General features: G+C 49.9%; 1 protein-coding gene across 2 annotated transcripts; it reads left to right on the forward strand.

Annotated features, from left to right (window-relative positions):
• The first annotated feature begins 15 nt into the window (after positions 1-15).
• On the forward strand, positions 16-15,457 carry BLM (BLM RecQ like helicase). Of its 2 annotated transcripts, none has more exons than XM_071441076.1 (21): positions 16-408; positions 484-1,094; positions 2,190-2,364; positions 2,766-2,878; positions 3,233-3,365; positions 4,320-5,020; positions 5,714-5,890; positions 6,211-6,329; positions 6,984-7,097; positions 7,839-7,937; positions 8,025-8,173; positions 8,455-8,561; positions 9,305-9,465; positions 9,939-10,134; positions 10,868-11,058; positions 11,934-12,081; positions 12,411-12,610; positions 13,346-13,538; positions 13,680-13,802; positions 14,118-14,325; positions 15,120-15,457. In XM_071441076.1, the coding sequence occupies exons 1-21, from the start codon at positions 311-313 to the stop codon at positions 15,301-15,303; spliced, it is 4,200 nt and encodes a 1,399-aa protein (XP_071297177.1). In that variant the 5' UTR covers positions 16-310; the 3' UTR covers positions 15,304-15,457. The 2 variants fall into 2 exon arrangements, with proteins under 2 accessions (XP_071297177.1, XP_071297176.1); XM_071441075.1 differs by having other exon boundaries at positions 178-408; positions 2,769-2,878.
• Positions 15,458-15,852: the final 395 nt, after the last annotated feature.

The raw sequence follows: 15,852 nt of genomic DNA on the forward strand, positions 1-15,852 counted from the left end.
ACTCTGAGCGGGGGGGCTGAGGGGCTCCGGCCTCCCGGCGCGGGCCAAGGCCGTGCGAGGCGCCGAGCGCTTCCCGGGGGTGCGGAGCGGGGCTACGGCGGGTCCGGGAGGGAGCGAGCCCGGCCTGAGGGCGGCGCCGCCATTTCCGGAAACGCTTCCATTTCCGCCGCCATGCCTCCCGCCCCCGTGCGTCACTTCCGTCCCGTCCCTTCCGGCCAATGGGGAACGGGGGGCGCTTTTGGCGCCGAATGCGAAGCGCGGGCGGGAGGCTGCGGCGGGCGCCCCCTGGCGGCGGGGCGGCGGTGCCGCGATGGCGGCCGTGCCGCAGAACAACCTGCGGGAGCAGCTGCGGCGGCACTCGGCCCGCGGGGCCCTGCGCGCCGCGCCGCCGGCCCGGGACCGCCCGCCGTGAGTACCGCGCCGGGACGCCGGGGTGGGGCGGCCGCCGCGGCCGGGGAGTCACCGGGGCTCCTCTCCTTGCAGGGGCTTCACCTTCAAGAAGGCGCCGCGGGGCCTCGGCGCCGCCGCCGTGCTGAGGGACAAGGACGTGAACACCTCGCTGGTCCTGCCCGCCTCGGCTCCGCCGGACGCCAAGGCGCCGCCGCGGGGCTGCGTTCCGGCCTGTGCCCCTCCCGCGGCTCCCGGGGCCCGGCCGGCCAGCACCGCTCCCGCCGGGAAGGCCGGCTCCGCTCCCGGTCCCGGTTCCGCTCCCGCTCCCGGCTCCGCTGCAGGCCCCGTTATCACCATCGGCGATGAGTGGGATGACATCGATGACTTTGACCTGTCGGGAATAGAAAAGAAGTTCTGCCGGCCGCCCCTGGTGTCCCCCAAGGGGCCGCGAGCCCCCGGCAGGGAGCCCCCGCGGCCCGGCCCCCGCCCGGCCCCGCGCGGCTCTCCCGGGACCCCGGGGCCCGGCGGCGGCGGTGCCGGTGAGGCAGCGGCGGAGGCCGAGCCGCGGCCCTGCTCGCAGCGCTCCGTGATCTGCCTGGAGGACTCGGCTCCCGGCAGCGGGGGCTCGGCTGCGGGGCCCGGCTCCGGGGAGCCGGCAGCGGCTGAACCCCGCCGGGATGCGGGCAGCGCCGGGGCTCGCCCAGGTAAGGGCTGCGCGCAGGTACCGGGCTGGAAGAACAGCGGGGTGTGCAGCCCTGGGCTTGGCTTGGCTGCTCAGGAGTCACGGGGAGCTGCGTGCTCGGCACTGGCAAACAGCCCCGATTCCGTGCTGGGTACCCCCGGACTGGGAGCGGGATAGCGTCCTGCCGGTGCGGGAGCAGCGGCTGCCCGTGTCCCGCAGTTACAAGATTTATGGAATTCCTGAAATGGTTAATAATCTATAGGGATGCTATGGAGAGAAAAGCACTTAGAAAATTCATACAGGAGATAAAGTCATCTTACACTTAAATATTAAACCAGAAAAAGTGATAGCTCTCTATTTTTAACACAAACGCCACAGAAGAACTCCAGCCCTCAGTTACGATCACAAAATTCCTGCCTGTCATTGCTTTGGCAGCTCTGTCCCATAGAACTGCTTTATTTTAGATTCCTTACCTCCTGTGTTTTGAGACTTTGGACCTTTATTTGGGAAATTAACATGTTTATGCAATTGAATAATATCAAAGAGCGTTCTGGGATGCTGCCCTTACACTGAGCGGTGAAAACATTTGTGAACTGTGTTTCTGTTTTTAAAATTTTGTTGTCTTTTCCTTTCTCTGCGAAATTAATTTTAATAAGTTAATGATATTGACCTCTCTTTGTAGGATTTGTCTTTTAAGACACAATGCATGTACATTTACCTTCCAGTTCCAGTACAGGGACTGTGCCAGCTGATGAGTCTGCACTCTTTTAAAGCTAGGATTTAATATAATAGGAGCTTTTTATAGAAACAGGTTTTTACACAAATCGTTTTTATAGAAAAGTATTGCAGAAAAATAGATCTCTTCAGTGTTTCACTTCTGCCAGGGACAGGTGACTGTAGGTTTATTTGTATCACTTTTCCACTTAAGTGAGGGTTTGTGGGGATTTGTCTGTCTGTTTTAATGGGGAGAAAAGGGAACAGCAGGTTTTATCCTTTGGGAGTCAGAAGCTGTATCAAACGAGTGTTTTGAAATCTGGCTGCTGTTTTCCCCTCTGCTTGTGGCAGGCTGAGTGAGTGTGCAGTGTTACCCAGCAGTATCAATGCCCTTCCCTTGCAGCTGAAGGGGGTCAGAGCCAGGAGCCACAGAGGGCTGGGAGCAGCTCCCCAGCACTGGACGAGGCCACCTGGCCGTGGGCAGGTGCTGACATCGAGGAGGATGACCTGGACATCATCCCTCCCTCCCCTGAGGAGGAGGAGCTGCCTCCCTTCTCCTCCTCTGTGCAAAGTGCCAGGTAACCAGAGCTCACGGCTGAAACCATCTGTCTGGTGCACGAGTACAAAAGTACCAAAAACAACCTAAACTCCCGCTTGTTAAAGAGGCACAGATTGAGCTCTGTCTCTTTGCTGCTTGCCAGGTTGATGGCTGGCAGCTGCAATTAATGCTTTATCAAATGCTAGTTTTATGGCTGATGTTTTATCTGGCTTTCACTTCAGAAAAAAGCAGAGTGACTTTTGTAGTGGGATGGGAGAAAATTCCACACGTTGGTACCCAGGATGAGTGACTGCTCAGCTCCTGGGTTCTGTCTGGGCCTTCAGGAATTTATCTTTCCACATATCTTAAATCCTGCTGTTCTGTGGAAGTGCCTCAGTTTACAGAGACCTGTATTTTCATGGCTTTTCCTTTTGGTGTTAGCAGTGTTTTCAGAGACTCTCCCACTGGAGGAAGGTGCACACCTGGCAGCTCCGAGGCCAGGCAGGAGAAGGTTCCCTCAACGCATCCTGGTGATGGCAGTGCAGGAGATTCAGGTACACAAAATGCTTTGGAAATTAATATCTCTGATTTTGGGGGTAGTTGGCAACTATTTATTATCCTGTGTAATCCCAGAACATTAACTAACAGATGGAGAATGAACATCTGTAGATGGAGAGTTGACATAAATGGTTGGATTATAGACAGATAATAAAAGACAAGGGCAAAATTAAGTAGCTTCATTGAGTTCCTGCACACAGAAACGATTTCTTTGTGCACGTGGACTAAAAGTATGTTGGGAGTAAATTGTTGAGACTGATTGACCACAATCACTGTCCTCTGGGAGGGTGGTGTCCTCTGGGCACCTGTTCTGATGAGAGTGACTGTGCTGAGCTCCCTCCCTGTGGCAGGTGAGGCCGTGCCCGTGGCCCCGCGGCTGCTGGCAGTCATGGAGGCCATCTGCGAGCTGGTGGATGCCATTCCCCTGCAGGAGCTGCAGGCCCTGGGCTGTGCCCGAGCCCTGCTGCAGCACAGGGACCTCAGGTAGGCTGGAGCAGCTCCGTGCGGAGCAGGGAGCTGCCTGCAGGTGTCCCCAGCACACTGGAGAGCGAGGCACGAGGGCTTGAAAGAGCTCTGAGCGCTGACTGAGGGAGGGACCAACATACCCCAAACTGCTGCGAGTGTTTGGGCCCTGTGTGCTGCCAGGGGGAGGATCCAGTTCCACAGGCAGCCTGAGGAGCTGCCTGGCACCAGGTGCTTCTGCACCAGGAGAACTGAGGAGGACACCTGGCACCAGGTGCTTCTGCACCCCCAGGGCATGTGGTGTGACCTGCCAGGTGTCCTCCTCAGTTCTGCCACAGGCACTCAGCTGGTGCTGTCTGCCCCCTCACTGACTGCAGGGGTGGTGATTTCTCCTAATGCCCCTGAGCTTGTCATCTTCCAATGGAATTACTGCTGCCACAACCTGCTGCTCTGTCTGCTGCCTCATCTGATGGCACAGTGCGAGGACAAAGTATTGGGATTTGGGGTCTTGGTTAGATTCTTCCTGGACTGGGACCATGAGCTTCTGTAAATGTTCTCAGTACAACAGCTTATTTTATTTCTCATTGCTGTAGTCAGACATAGTCTTTAGAAAGTACCTAAAAACATGATGTGGTTCAGGCATACTTTTAACTTCAGGTTTTGCCTCTTAAGGATTTATTTTTTATATTCTACCTTGCCTGGATCTTCCTTTTAGGAATTCTTTTATATTGTGTCTGTAGAGATGATGTCACAGTTTTGTCATTACTCTCTTCTGGTGGTATTTTCTCTTCCCTAGATTTGTTTGAAATAATTTTCAAACATGGTGACTCAGAACATGATGGAACCACCATATGTTAAGATGTTTAATAGCAGTGAGACAAAACTGTTTAATGAATGTTGTAGAACTTGGTAAATCATTGCTTGTGACTAAATGTATTTTTTTTTCGTTCTTCCTTCCCTTGTTATCTGTCCCAGGAGAAAACTGCTGGCTAATTCTGTCGGTTTGAACCAGAATGGCATAAACACCACTGTTCCTAGAAGCTGGAAGTCTCCCATGGAGCAGGGCCCTCGTGTGTGTCCTGGTGCAAGTTCTGGCCCAAGCTGGAGCTTCAGTTCTGACAGAAACTCCCCCAAATCCACAAACCTCCCACCGGCACTCTCTGTTCATTCCAGCAGCTCTTCTGCCAAAACCAACCAAACCATGGACAGCTCTTGTGCTTCAAAGCAGGGCGCTGAGGAGATGCCCTGCCCGGGCCCTGCAGAGGTGCCTGGTGCCAGGGGAGGTGGCAGGGAGGGAGCGTCCCTCAGGCCCAGCCTGCAGTGCTGGGACAGCAGCTGGGACAGCAGTCCTGGGGCGAGGAGCGGGACCCAGCCCCGGACCAGCACAGCCCTGAAGGCCCAGAGCACAGCCCCCAGTGCAGGGCACAGCTGGGGCACCGATGAGCTGGAGCTGGATGCCTTTGACATCGATGACTTGGAGGAGGAGGACTGGCAGAGCCCGGTGCCCGTGCCCGCCCCCGCGGCGCCGCCCACCCCGCTCTGCCGGCCCGGCCCGCAGGCGCCTCCTGCCGCATCCCTCCTGTCCAAGATCATGTCCAGAGCCAAAGGGCCAGCTCTGGGATCCAGCCCTGCTGCTCCAAAGGCAGCCCTCCCCATGGCAACAAAGAACCAGCCAGGTGAACTGTACTCCTGAGGGTTATTGGGTTCTTCCATTTTTAAATTCTTATTTATTTCTCTTTGAATCTAATACCAAGTAACTACTACAGATCACATCCATGCCTTTTGTTTCTGTGGAAGTTTCTTTTGGTTCCTTTTTTGCAAAGTCATCTTGGGTTTTTTTTCCTCTAAATGATGCTAAACTTGAATATTCCCTTCCTGTGCTGGTTTCAGCCTGCTGGAAGATGAAGCTGCTAAAATTGAAAATGAGGGTATTTCTATGTTTTAGTTAAATAATGATTCTGCAGCTTTTGATTCAAAGCTGTACAATGGTTTTCACTGCAAGATGATCCAAAATGGGTTTGTGGAAGCAAACTCAGTCCCCTCAGGGCCCAGGGTTGGTCATCGTCACTTCAGGTTAATGTAGGGACAAGCTGGCAAAAGGGGAGGTGAAAATCAGAGTCACAGAATGGTTTGGGGTGGAAGAGACCTTAAATCCTATCCAGTGCCACCCCTGCTATGGCAGGAACACCTTCCCACTATCCCAGGGTGCTCCAAGCCCTGTCCAACCTGGCCTTGGACACTCCAGGGATCCAGGGGCAGCCACAGCTGCTCTGGGCACCTGTGCCAGGGCCTGCCCACCCTCAAAGGGAACAATTCCTTCTGGAACTTGATGTCATAACTTACTCTAATCACATTTTTTTGTCTTCCAGATCCAGTGGTTCATAACCCTGCACTGGAGCGTTTCAGGGGTATGAAATTTCCCCATTCTGCAGAAATGATGAATATATTCCACAAGAAGTTTGGATTGCACTGTTTCCGGACAAACCAGCTAGAGGCCATCAATGCTGCTCTGCTGGGGGAGGATTGTTTCATCCTCATGCCCACAGGTACAGGGTACAGAGCTGCAGCTCCTTTTGCAAGCTTTGGGACAAGCTTTTCTCTTCCCCTGTGCCTTTGAGCTGCTGGAATTCTGCGACTGCAGGATTTCAGGACTATTGTTGCACTGGGGTATTTTGAGTGAGGGGATTCAATTTCTGCTTTCCTTAGTAATTCACACAGTAACTCTTCCTTATCCTACAGGTGTCACTTAGAGGCAGGCATTGGTCAAAATGTGTTGTTTCCAGAAGTGCTGTAAAATGGGAAATAAGGAGTCCATCCCTTTTCTCTTGATACCCAGCCCTTGCTGTGTTGTGTCTCATCCTCACAGGAGGTGGGAAGAGCCTGTGCTACCAGTTACCAGCCTGTGTCTCTGCCGGGGTCACCATCGTTATTTCTCCGCTGAGGTCGCTCATCATCGATCAGGTTCAGAAGCTGAAGACTTTAGATGTAAGTTCCAGCAGCTTTATTGACTGAAGCTGCAGGTAACTGGATTAGAAATCTGAAATTTTACAGCAAATCTTGTGTCTCCCGAATATAAACTGCATAAATAGATTAGGTGGACACTGTGAACGGCACAGGAAGTTGCCTGGGAAGAGCCAAATTGGATGAACTCAAGTATCTTGGCAGTGTGACTGCTGGATTTATTGCTGCTCCTGATGTTGGGTGTTGGAGCTGTGTTTTTCAGAGCAGGGGCTGGTTCTGAGATCCTGAGATTTGTAATCACTCACCTACACAGGAGCAGCCTGGCTCTGCAGTGGGAATGAGCCCTAGGAGTTCCTGAGCTGGGGGGGTTCTGGAGGTGCAAAACATCTTTGGAAACAGGATATACAGAGCAGGAATGCACGTGCAGGAGATCACAGGATCCCAGGATGGTTTGAGTTGAAGGGATCTTAAAGTTCACCTTGTTTCACCCCTCACCACGGGCAGGGACACCTTCCCCTAGCCCAGGGTGCTCAGATGTGTGTTCCAAAGGTGTGTTCCCAAGGCTGACTGCTTAGGAACTGGTTTGTAATGAGAGTTAGGGAGGTTCTTCATTTGGAGGTTCTTTTGTTTTGCATGTAATAAAACTCAATATATGTATTTATAATTTTTTTAATATAGATTGCTGCAACATACCTGACTGGTGACAGAACAGATGCTGATGCCTCAAAAATCTACATGCAGTTGTCAAAGAAAGACCCTGTCATAAAGCTGCTGTATGTCACCCCTGAGAAGGTCTGTACTTCATCTTCAGTTGTAAAATCATAGGGGCTACAAGGGGGGGATTGCTGTGAGGTGCTAAAAATTGCACTCAGAGTAGGCTTCTGGGGAAAAAATGCTAGGTTTTGGGTAACTAAAAATCTATATGGATGTAGCTAATTTCAATCAGTAATTAGCCAAGAATAAGAACTGAGTATGTCTGTAAAATGTAAATTCCTAAGACAAGCTCCCATGCCCAGCTGTTTCAATCTATCTTGATACACATTAGTGTTAATCACTGTCCTGTAGCTACTAAATCCAGACTGCTCTGAATAGGGTAATACAGGAAAAATGCAGCATTGTCAGGGTGATAGGAGAGATTGTCAGAGCTTGCCTTGGGCTTCATTATATGCTGCCTTAAAAATATGTTATTGCACAAGAGCTTTGTAAGAGGGGGCTGGTTAGTGTGCTGATTGTGTTTCTCTCTTCAGGATTATTTTTCTCTGTGTCTCCTGATATAAGTAATTAAATGTGCTGGAATTTCCTCAGATGAGGGGCCTTGGGGTGGGTGATCCCAGCAGCTGGTGGCAATCCCACAGCAGCTGTCTGGTTAGCACGCACTGACTGGGATCACCCCTGTGCCTTGAGGACTCAGCTGCGCAGTGCAGGGTGATTCTGCAGCACTGTAGGACAGTGGTTTCTGTGCTCGCAGCCGGCCCAGCTGACACTTGTAGCCCAGGTATTTTGCTTTCCTTTGCCACCGGTGCTGTGCCCCAGGTGTGTGCCAGCAGCCGCCTGATGTCTGCCCTGGAGAACCTCTACGACAGGAAACTCCTGGCACGTTTTGTCATTGACGAGGCCCACTGTGTCAGCCAGGTAACACCTCCCCTTGTTTTCAGGAATGCCAGAAGACTCAGCTGCAGCATTTTACTCAGTTGCACCTAAATTGTGTTTCCCACCCAGTGGGGCCATGACTTCCGACAAGACTACAAGCGGCTGAACACGCTGCGCAGGAAGTTCCGCTCCGTGCCCATGATGGCCCTGACTGCCACCGCCAACCCCCGCGTGCAGAAGGACATCCTCAACCAGCTCGAGATGCTCAAACCACAAGTGTGAGTTGCTCAGCAGATGTCTGAAACCCTTTGTTTGTGCCTCAGAAATTCTGAGTGGAAAACTTAGTGAAGTAAAACAGGCCCATCTGAAATCCTTGTGTGGCTGTATCTGATTAAATTAAATTAAATGCATGCATGGAATTTAACAGGAGGTGGATTTAAAATATTAACATGAGAAAAAAAAACTCACCAAGCCCTTCCTTGCACGATGAAGGAAGCTGTTTAACACAACATAGCTGTACCCAGAAGGCTGACGAGCACCATGAACTGTCACATTTCAGGTTTACAATGAGCTTCAACAGGCATAACTTGAAATATGATGTGTTGCCCAAGAAGCCAAAGAAGGTGGCGATGGATTGCTTGGAATGGATTAAAAAATATCACCCCCGTGAGTACTCAGCAGCATGGTAGCCACAGGCCTTTTCATGAACCATTTCTCAAGGCAGTAAAAGCTTTTAGAATGCTGTAATAGTGATATATTTGCCAGAAAAGCAAGATGGAGGTAAAGTGATGTTACTGAAAATGGGAATCAGATTGATGTGCATTCTGAAGTTGAGAATTTAAGATGGAAAAGTCAGTTATGGTGATGCTCTTGAATGACCCTTCTGGAGCCTGCCAGAGCTTTTAGGATCATGTCTTCAGAGCATAAAGGTCACCCAATATCTTAATTGTTTAATTGCGTTGGTCTGCTTATCTGTAGTTCCCCTTGAAGCTATCTTCAGAGATTCCCATCTTTCTAGGCCCACTTTGGAGTGAGCTGCAGCTTCTGCTGCTGTAACTGGATTACATCAAGCTCCCTCAGAGCTTCTCCCATGCTGTACCCTCAGAGAACATTTACTGGGCTTCTCTAATTCTTGAATTATATCGGTTTTGTTCTAAATCCTGAGATTGCACAATACTGATGAGGAAAACATTTCTTCATTCCACCTCACCAAAAGCCCAAAAAGACTGTGTAGGAAAAACTGTCAAGGCTATCTGATACTAATAAAATAAGTTCTTTAATGAAGCAATTACATCTTTACTCTTACCTTTATTCCACTGGGGAGAGGTCAGTGTCTGCTTGGCAGGCTGAGCAGGGAAAGGAACTAAAACTGTGTTGTAGCTCAGATTTCTTTTGGCATCTCTTTGCAGATGACTCTGGGATAATCTATTGCCTTTCCCGGCACGAGTGTGACACCACAGCAGCCATCCTGCAGAAGGAGGGGCTGGCTGCCCTGGCCTACCACGCCGGCCTCACCGATTCCAACAGGGATCTTGTGCAGCAGAAGTGGGTTAATCAGGAGGGATGCCAGGTGAAGAAAAAACGGGAGGAAAAGGGAAGAAAATCTGGGCACTTTTATCCCTCTTGGCCTGGGAAATAATAGGGAAGTTGTTATCACCAAATGCAGTATTGAATAACTGATCCCAGCAGACCTGCTGGGACAGCAGCCACCTTTCACTGGGAATTCTGTGATTGAAAGGTTGTAGCACTGTGCCAAGGTGTGCACTCCAGCAGGGAGGACCTGAGCAGTGCAGGGCTTCAGAAACAGCTCCTGGCACACTGCTGTGCAGAGTCTGGGATTTGGGTTTTCTGTGTCTGGAGTGGCTCCTCCAACAGGAGGGGAGGTTGTTGCTGTTTTGTACTTGCTCTGCAGCATTACAGCTGAAATTCTGGCTCCTCCAGGTTTGCTAACCCAGGTCCCTCATGGAAAGGTCTGCTTTCCATGCAGTGTTGCAGGAGTGATTTCCATAACGTGTGTCTAGAACATTATGATCTCTTTCCCAGGTGATATGTGCAACGATTGCCTTTGGAATGGGCATCGACAAGCCCGACGTGCGCTACGTTATCCACGCGTCCCTTCCCAAATCCATCGAGGGCTACTACCAGGAGTCTGGCAGAGCTGGCAGGGATGGAGAGATGTCCCACTGCCTGCTCTTCTACAGCTACAGTGATGTGACCAGGCTGAGAAGGCTCATCCTGAGTGAGTTCTCCTCTGGGGACTTGGAGATGACATTACAGCAGTCACATTGTTGCTGGTCTCGTTTTAGCCTGTGTTACTTTTCTTTTACAAGTGCCATGGATAGCTCAGTATTGCAGGGAGGGGAGAACTGGGAATCCTTACCTGGATGGTTTTCGTTCAGGTGCCAGGAGTAGGATTTTTGTCACTTGTACTTAATTTTGGTTAAAACCACTTTGCTTCACCGAATCATGGAATTGTTAAGGGTGGAAAAACCTTTAATATCATCAAATCCAACTGTCAGAACAACTCCACCCCCCTGTTCACCACTAAAACATGTCCTCAAGTCCACATCCAGATACTTTTTGAGCACTTCCAAGGATATTGACTCCATTCAGGGCATCCTGTGCCAGGGCTTTGCTACCCTTTCTATGAAGAAACTGTTCTTGATATGTTATCTAAACCTCTCCTGACACAACTTGAGGCCACTTCCCCTCATGCTGTCACGCTTACCCTTCTCTTGACTTTTGTCATTCTAGCTTTATTTCCCTTCTCCAGTTCTTTAAAACTTCAGAGATAAAATCTGTTCTACATCTGTTCTGTACTAACCCACTCATCTTTTCTTGAGCAAAGCCAATATTGCGTTTTAAGCAAAGCCAACATTGCGGGTTTTTTAAGCAAAGCCAGTTTTTTTCACAGTCCATGAAAAGGCAGAGGTGCAGCTTTAACAAACACCGCTGAATCTGCTGTGTTTCAGTGGAGAAGGATGGGAACAGCCACACGAGGCAGACCCACTTCAACAACCTGTACAGCATGGTGCACTACTGTGAGAACGTGGTCGAGTGCCGCCGCGTCCAGCTGCTCGCCTACTTCGGGGAGACCAACTTCAACCCCACCTTCTGCAAAGATCACCCAGAAGTGATTTGTGACAACTGCAGTAGAAAGAAGGTAAACCCCACAGGTTTTATTTATAGTGGTGTTAAACTGAATTTGTATTTAGTTGCATCCGTAGGCAGTTACACGACCTTTAGGAAGGCAAATGGAGAAAAGGAATAAAAGTCCTGTATTTTTGTGATGCTTCCAGGTATTTTCAGGGTTTAACCATGGACTTGTGATGCTCCTGTTCCTGTCAGAGGCATAAGGATGTTCCTTATAGGAGGCAGGAGCTGAGATCAGATCCAGTGCAGTGACTGTGGGGAAATCCCTTCAGCTCCTGTCCTGGTGTTTTCAGGGCAGCTTTGTACTGCCAGAGCAGCATGAGGGCCACATTAGGTGTGCACTGCTGAAGGTGGTCCAAACATTTGGGCTTATGCTAACCTAGTAGCTGGAGCAGAAGGGAAGGCAGCTGTGGAGGCTGGCAGGGAAGGGATCCTGATCAGTTTTGTACCTGTGGATGTTGTGTCTCAGCTCTGTGTTTGAAACATTTCCTTATACAGCTGTGATTGGAACCAAATTTGATGAGGATAATGCCTATTTAGTCTCATTCTAATGTTCTAGAGTGTGGCAGGATAATTACAGGAATGCTTCCCAAATGATTTACCTTGATTGCCAGTATTTACCCAGCAATCTTGCACCTCACTCTACACAAATAACCCTAGGGGGATTATATACAGTCAGTTGGACTGGTTTTGTGTTATCACATCCAGAATCCCTGTGACTGTATCGCTGTAGGTTTCTAACTAGGAAATCACGGTTTCTTTATTTGGAACAAACTCAATTCATGGCTGAGAAAAGCTCAATCATGAAAACTGAGGTTGTCAGTAGCAGCCTGGATTAGGGCAGGAACACGTAATGGCATGTCCTGATGGGGTGTGACCTAACAGGATTATAAATCCCGGGATGTGACCGAGGACGTGAAGAGCATAGTGCGGTTTGTGCGCGAGCACTGCGCGCAGGCGGGGCGGATCAACGGCAGCAGGAATCCCGGCTCTGGCAGGTACACCCTCAACATGATGGTGGACATTTTCCTAGGTGAGTGTTCTCCCAGAAACTCCTCAATGGCCTGGTGCACAGATCCCTGACCAGGAATCAAGAGGGTTGTGCAATGCCAGCAGGTGTTTAAAAAAACGTGTGTTTTGCCAAGTTAATTTTCACAAGAATCTCTTGTGGTAAGTGATCCAAAATAAATGAAACTGAAGATTTAATCCATTTCAGGTTGCTATAGTGATAATATTAGTTTTCCAGTGTTTAAAGGCTTTTTTGAAGGTGAATAGACTGCCTTGGGAATCTCCCACAGGTCTGTAAATGCATGTACATGGGCTTTGTGAGCACAAGCTCATCCTATGCTGTCTGTTGCACAGGTTCAACGAGTGCCAAGATTCAGTCTGGAATATTTGGGAAGGGGGCTGCCTATTCCAGGCACAATGCCGAAAGGCTGTTTAGAAAACTAGTCCTGGACAGGATCCTGGATGAAGATTTGTACATCACAGCTAATGACCAGGCAGTGGCATATGTCATTCTGGGAGAGAGAGCTCAGGCTGTGCTGGATGGGTCACTCCAGGTGTGTAACTGTTTAGTTTCTGGAAGGCATTGTTTTAAGGAAGGTGCTGCAGTTTTTCTTTAGCATATCCCCTCAGGTAGCTTAAACACAGTTTGCCTCCAGCTGAACTAACGTCTGGTAGATGCAAGGAACAGAATCCAACAAGTGTGATTGGAATGAGCCCAGTATTCCAGTAATAATGTTGTCAGGCAAACAGTGAGTTTGAGAGGCTTGAAGAGGTCTAAATCTTTCTCTTTTTCCCCACCCATCTGATTCCTGCTGGACAGTGAAGGAAAGTTCTGATCCCCCCAGAAAGAGAGCTAAGAAGAGAAAGGAAGAACCAGCACTCCCTTCTTCATTTTCTACTCTATTTTTTCCTAGTCATTGGTGGGATCTGATGGAGTAGACACTCCATGAAGGTCATGAACAGTCCCAGGTTTCTTGAGGTGACACCTCCTCTGCATTAGTGCTGTGTTTGGAGCAGGACAGAGCCCTCAGCATTACCGTAGTGACCTCTGTTTGAAGCCAGCTGGGAACTGGGCTCTTGGAAGGTTTTCCTTCTCTCTAAACTCTTCCAGCCCTTTGTTGAGGAAACTGGGGTGTGGTTGAATAACCTGTAAAAACTTACTTTAAAAATGTGTACTGGGTGAACAGCTTTTTTTGGTGCATCAGAGGATATCTCTGTTTCCCTGGCTGTGTCCCTGTTATCAGTCAGGGTGTGCAGGAACTCCTGTTATGGATGGCTCGTTTTAACAGGTGGAGTTCCACGAGACAGAGAGCGCCAGTGCCATCAGAAGGCAAAGGGCTTCCATGGCAAAGATGTCCCAGCGGGAAGAGATGGTGAAACAATGCCTCAGTGAACTTACAGACACCTGCAAAACCCTGGGCAAAGTCTTTGACGTGCATTACTTCAATATCTTCAGTACTTCCACCCTCAAGAAAATAGCAGGTAAGGTCAGAAGTTTCAGGTTTCTCAGAAGTCCACTGGGGCTTCTGCATAGAGGGGCATGGAAAGGAATTCATTTCCTTCAGGGTATCTTTATAAAAAATTATTTGTTGGACATGTCTGAGGGGTACTTTTGTGCTGCAGAAACCTTGTCCTCAGACGTGGAGGTGTTACTGCAGATCGATGGTGTCACAGAAGACAAACTGGAGAAGTACGGTGCAGAAATAATTAAAGTGATGGATAAGTACTCAGAATGCTCCATCCCAGGTGTGCTTTCTACCTCAGCATCTACTTCTGTTCAGTGCCTTTCTCTCCTCCTCTAGCAGACGGTTGATTCAAAAGTTACCATGATTTATTCACAAATAACTAATTTTTACAGTTCAATAATTCCAAAAGAGAGTAATCACTTTCAGAACACACCAAAGTCTTTCTGCCTTCCCACTAGAGATAAATTCAGGGGTGGGGCAGTGCAGAGGAGGTGAGGAACAGCCAGGCCAGATGTTCTGACACCAGCAGTGTGTCCTGGTGCCTGCCTGGCCCAGGTGCTCCCTGACTTGGTTTTTTCCCTCCCTGCCTGTGTAGAAGATGCCGCCTGCCCGGGCGGGGACACGGCCACGGGGAGCGCGGGCTCGCTGGGGAGCGATGGGGAAGCGGAGGATGCAGGCACAACCTCCAGCTATTTTGGCAATACCACAAACCAGAGGAGGAAGAGGAAGCGGGCGCCGACCTCCAGGGACTCCAAGAGGAAAAGGACGGGTGGTGGTGGCAGCCAGCAGTTCCACCCCAGAGGGTACGTGCCTGAGGTCACTGCTCTGTGCTCAGTGATGGTCCCAGAACTGCAGTTACCCCACTGCATGGGCTTAAATAATGGTGTTAAAACTATCCAGGTTTAAAACTATCCTGGTCAGAGCTGCTCCGCTGTGCTTTTCTGCATGTTTGCTTTTTAAAGCTGGTGAGGAAGGATATTTAACAGTTGTCCTCACACTTGATTGCTGCAGGCTAAGAAGGGAACACTCCATTTCAGTGTTCTGCCATAGCTAGCATTAGCAGGCTCACCAGGTTCCTTGCTTGAAATCACAAACAGGTCTTAAAACTTTGAACATTTGATGGAATATTTGAACTTCAGCCCTTTGTTAATTCAGATTCTCCTTCTGATTGTATCATGCAAAGCAACACCTGCATCTGCTGTTGGTTGGTCTGATCTGCCACTTCCCATGGATTTCCCCTTCCCTGCCCCAATTTTCACCGTTCTGCTCCCTGGTTTTTGTAGTAAATGGTTTTCCCAGCCCAGCAGGTTTTGTCCCACCCTTGGCACTTTCCCATCTACTGGGATATCTGTCATTAGCTCTGCTGCCTCTGAAGTGTCGCTTGCTGTTGCTGCTCACCCTTGGGTACATCCCAGAGCAACAGCTGTACTGTTTGCATTTCAGAGGTCATTTTGCAGCCATGTGTGTTAAAAAAAAAAAAAAAATCACAAAATGAGTGCGTAGTCCTCCAGAAAATGCAGTGGTGATGCCTGTGTGAGCGCAGGGGCCAGGACAGGTGCCACAGGTGTCTCACACACACCTCCTCTGATTTTTGCAGGGGCTTCAGCAGGTACAGAAGGACCAAGAAGCTGCCGAGTTCGAAGGCTCCAGCTTCTGCCAGTGCCAGCTCCGTGTCCTGCAGTGTTGGTGGCACACAGGGAGCTGCTGGGAAGCTGGCCATGATGGCACTGCCCAAACCCAAATCCAGAAGCTTCCTTCAGCCTTCGTATTCCATATTTTAGCTGGGAAACGCAATTACTGGATGAATTTCCCGAAGATGGAATCACTGTTTATTAAATTTTTGTTTCGTTTGCTGCTGCTGAACCTTTTGGGACTTGTGTATTTGTCGAGTACAAAAACTCACATTAAATAAGTATTTTTTAACTTGTCAGTTTATTTGGGCCTTTCTGCTTGTGAGTGGTTCTATAAACTGTCCCCTGTTGGTGACTCCTCCCTGTGATGCTGCTGTCCAGCCCCCCTCAGGGAAATAATCACAGATGCTGGGGGCTGCATGTCCCCAAAGCTGTGGCTGCCTGTCCTTGCTTGCTCCTGCCTCGGTGCTCCAGAGCTGGGCTGCACCTCTGGAAAGAACAGGTTGGGAAGGAGAAAGGTAATGAATGTTTTTAAGTTATCTATTTGATTCCCCACATCCTGGAACTGGGAGTGTCTAACCCTGCCCTGGGTGTGCTTTTTTTCAGTTACCGTTTTCTCTTTAAGCCGAGATCTTGTCAGTGCCGTGGCGCAGGGCGCGGGCCGGCCCTGGGCCGGGCACTGCGGTGCGGATGTGAGGG

The sequence above is a fragment of the Agelaius tricolor genome, unplaced genomic scaffold (assembly GCF_023055355.1).
Source record: "Agelaius tricolor isolate 1412-34295 unplaced genomic scaffold, bAgeTri1.0.p SCAF_16, whole genome shotgun sequence".
NCBI lineage: Eukaryota > Metazoa > Chordata > Aves > Passeriformes > Icteridae > Agelaius > Agelaius tricolor.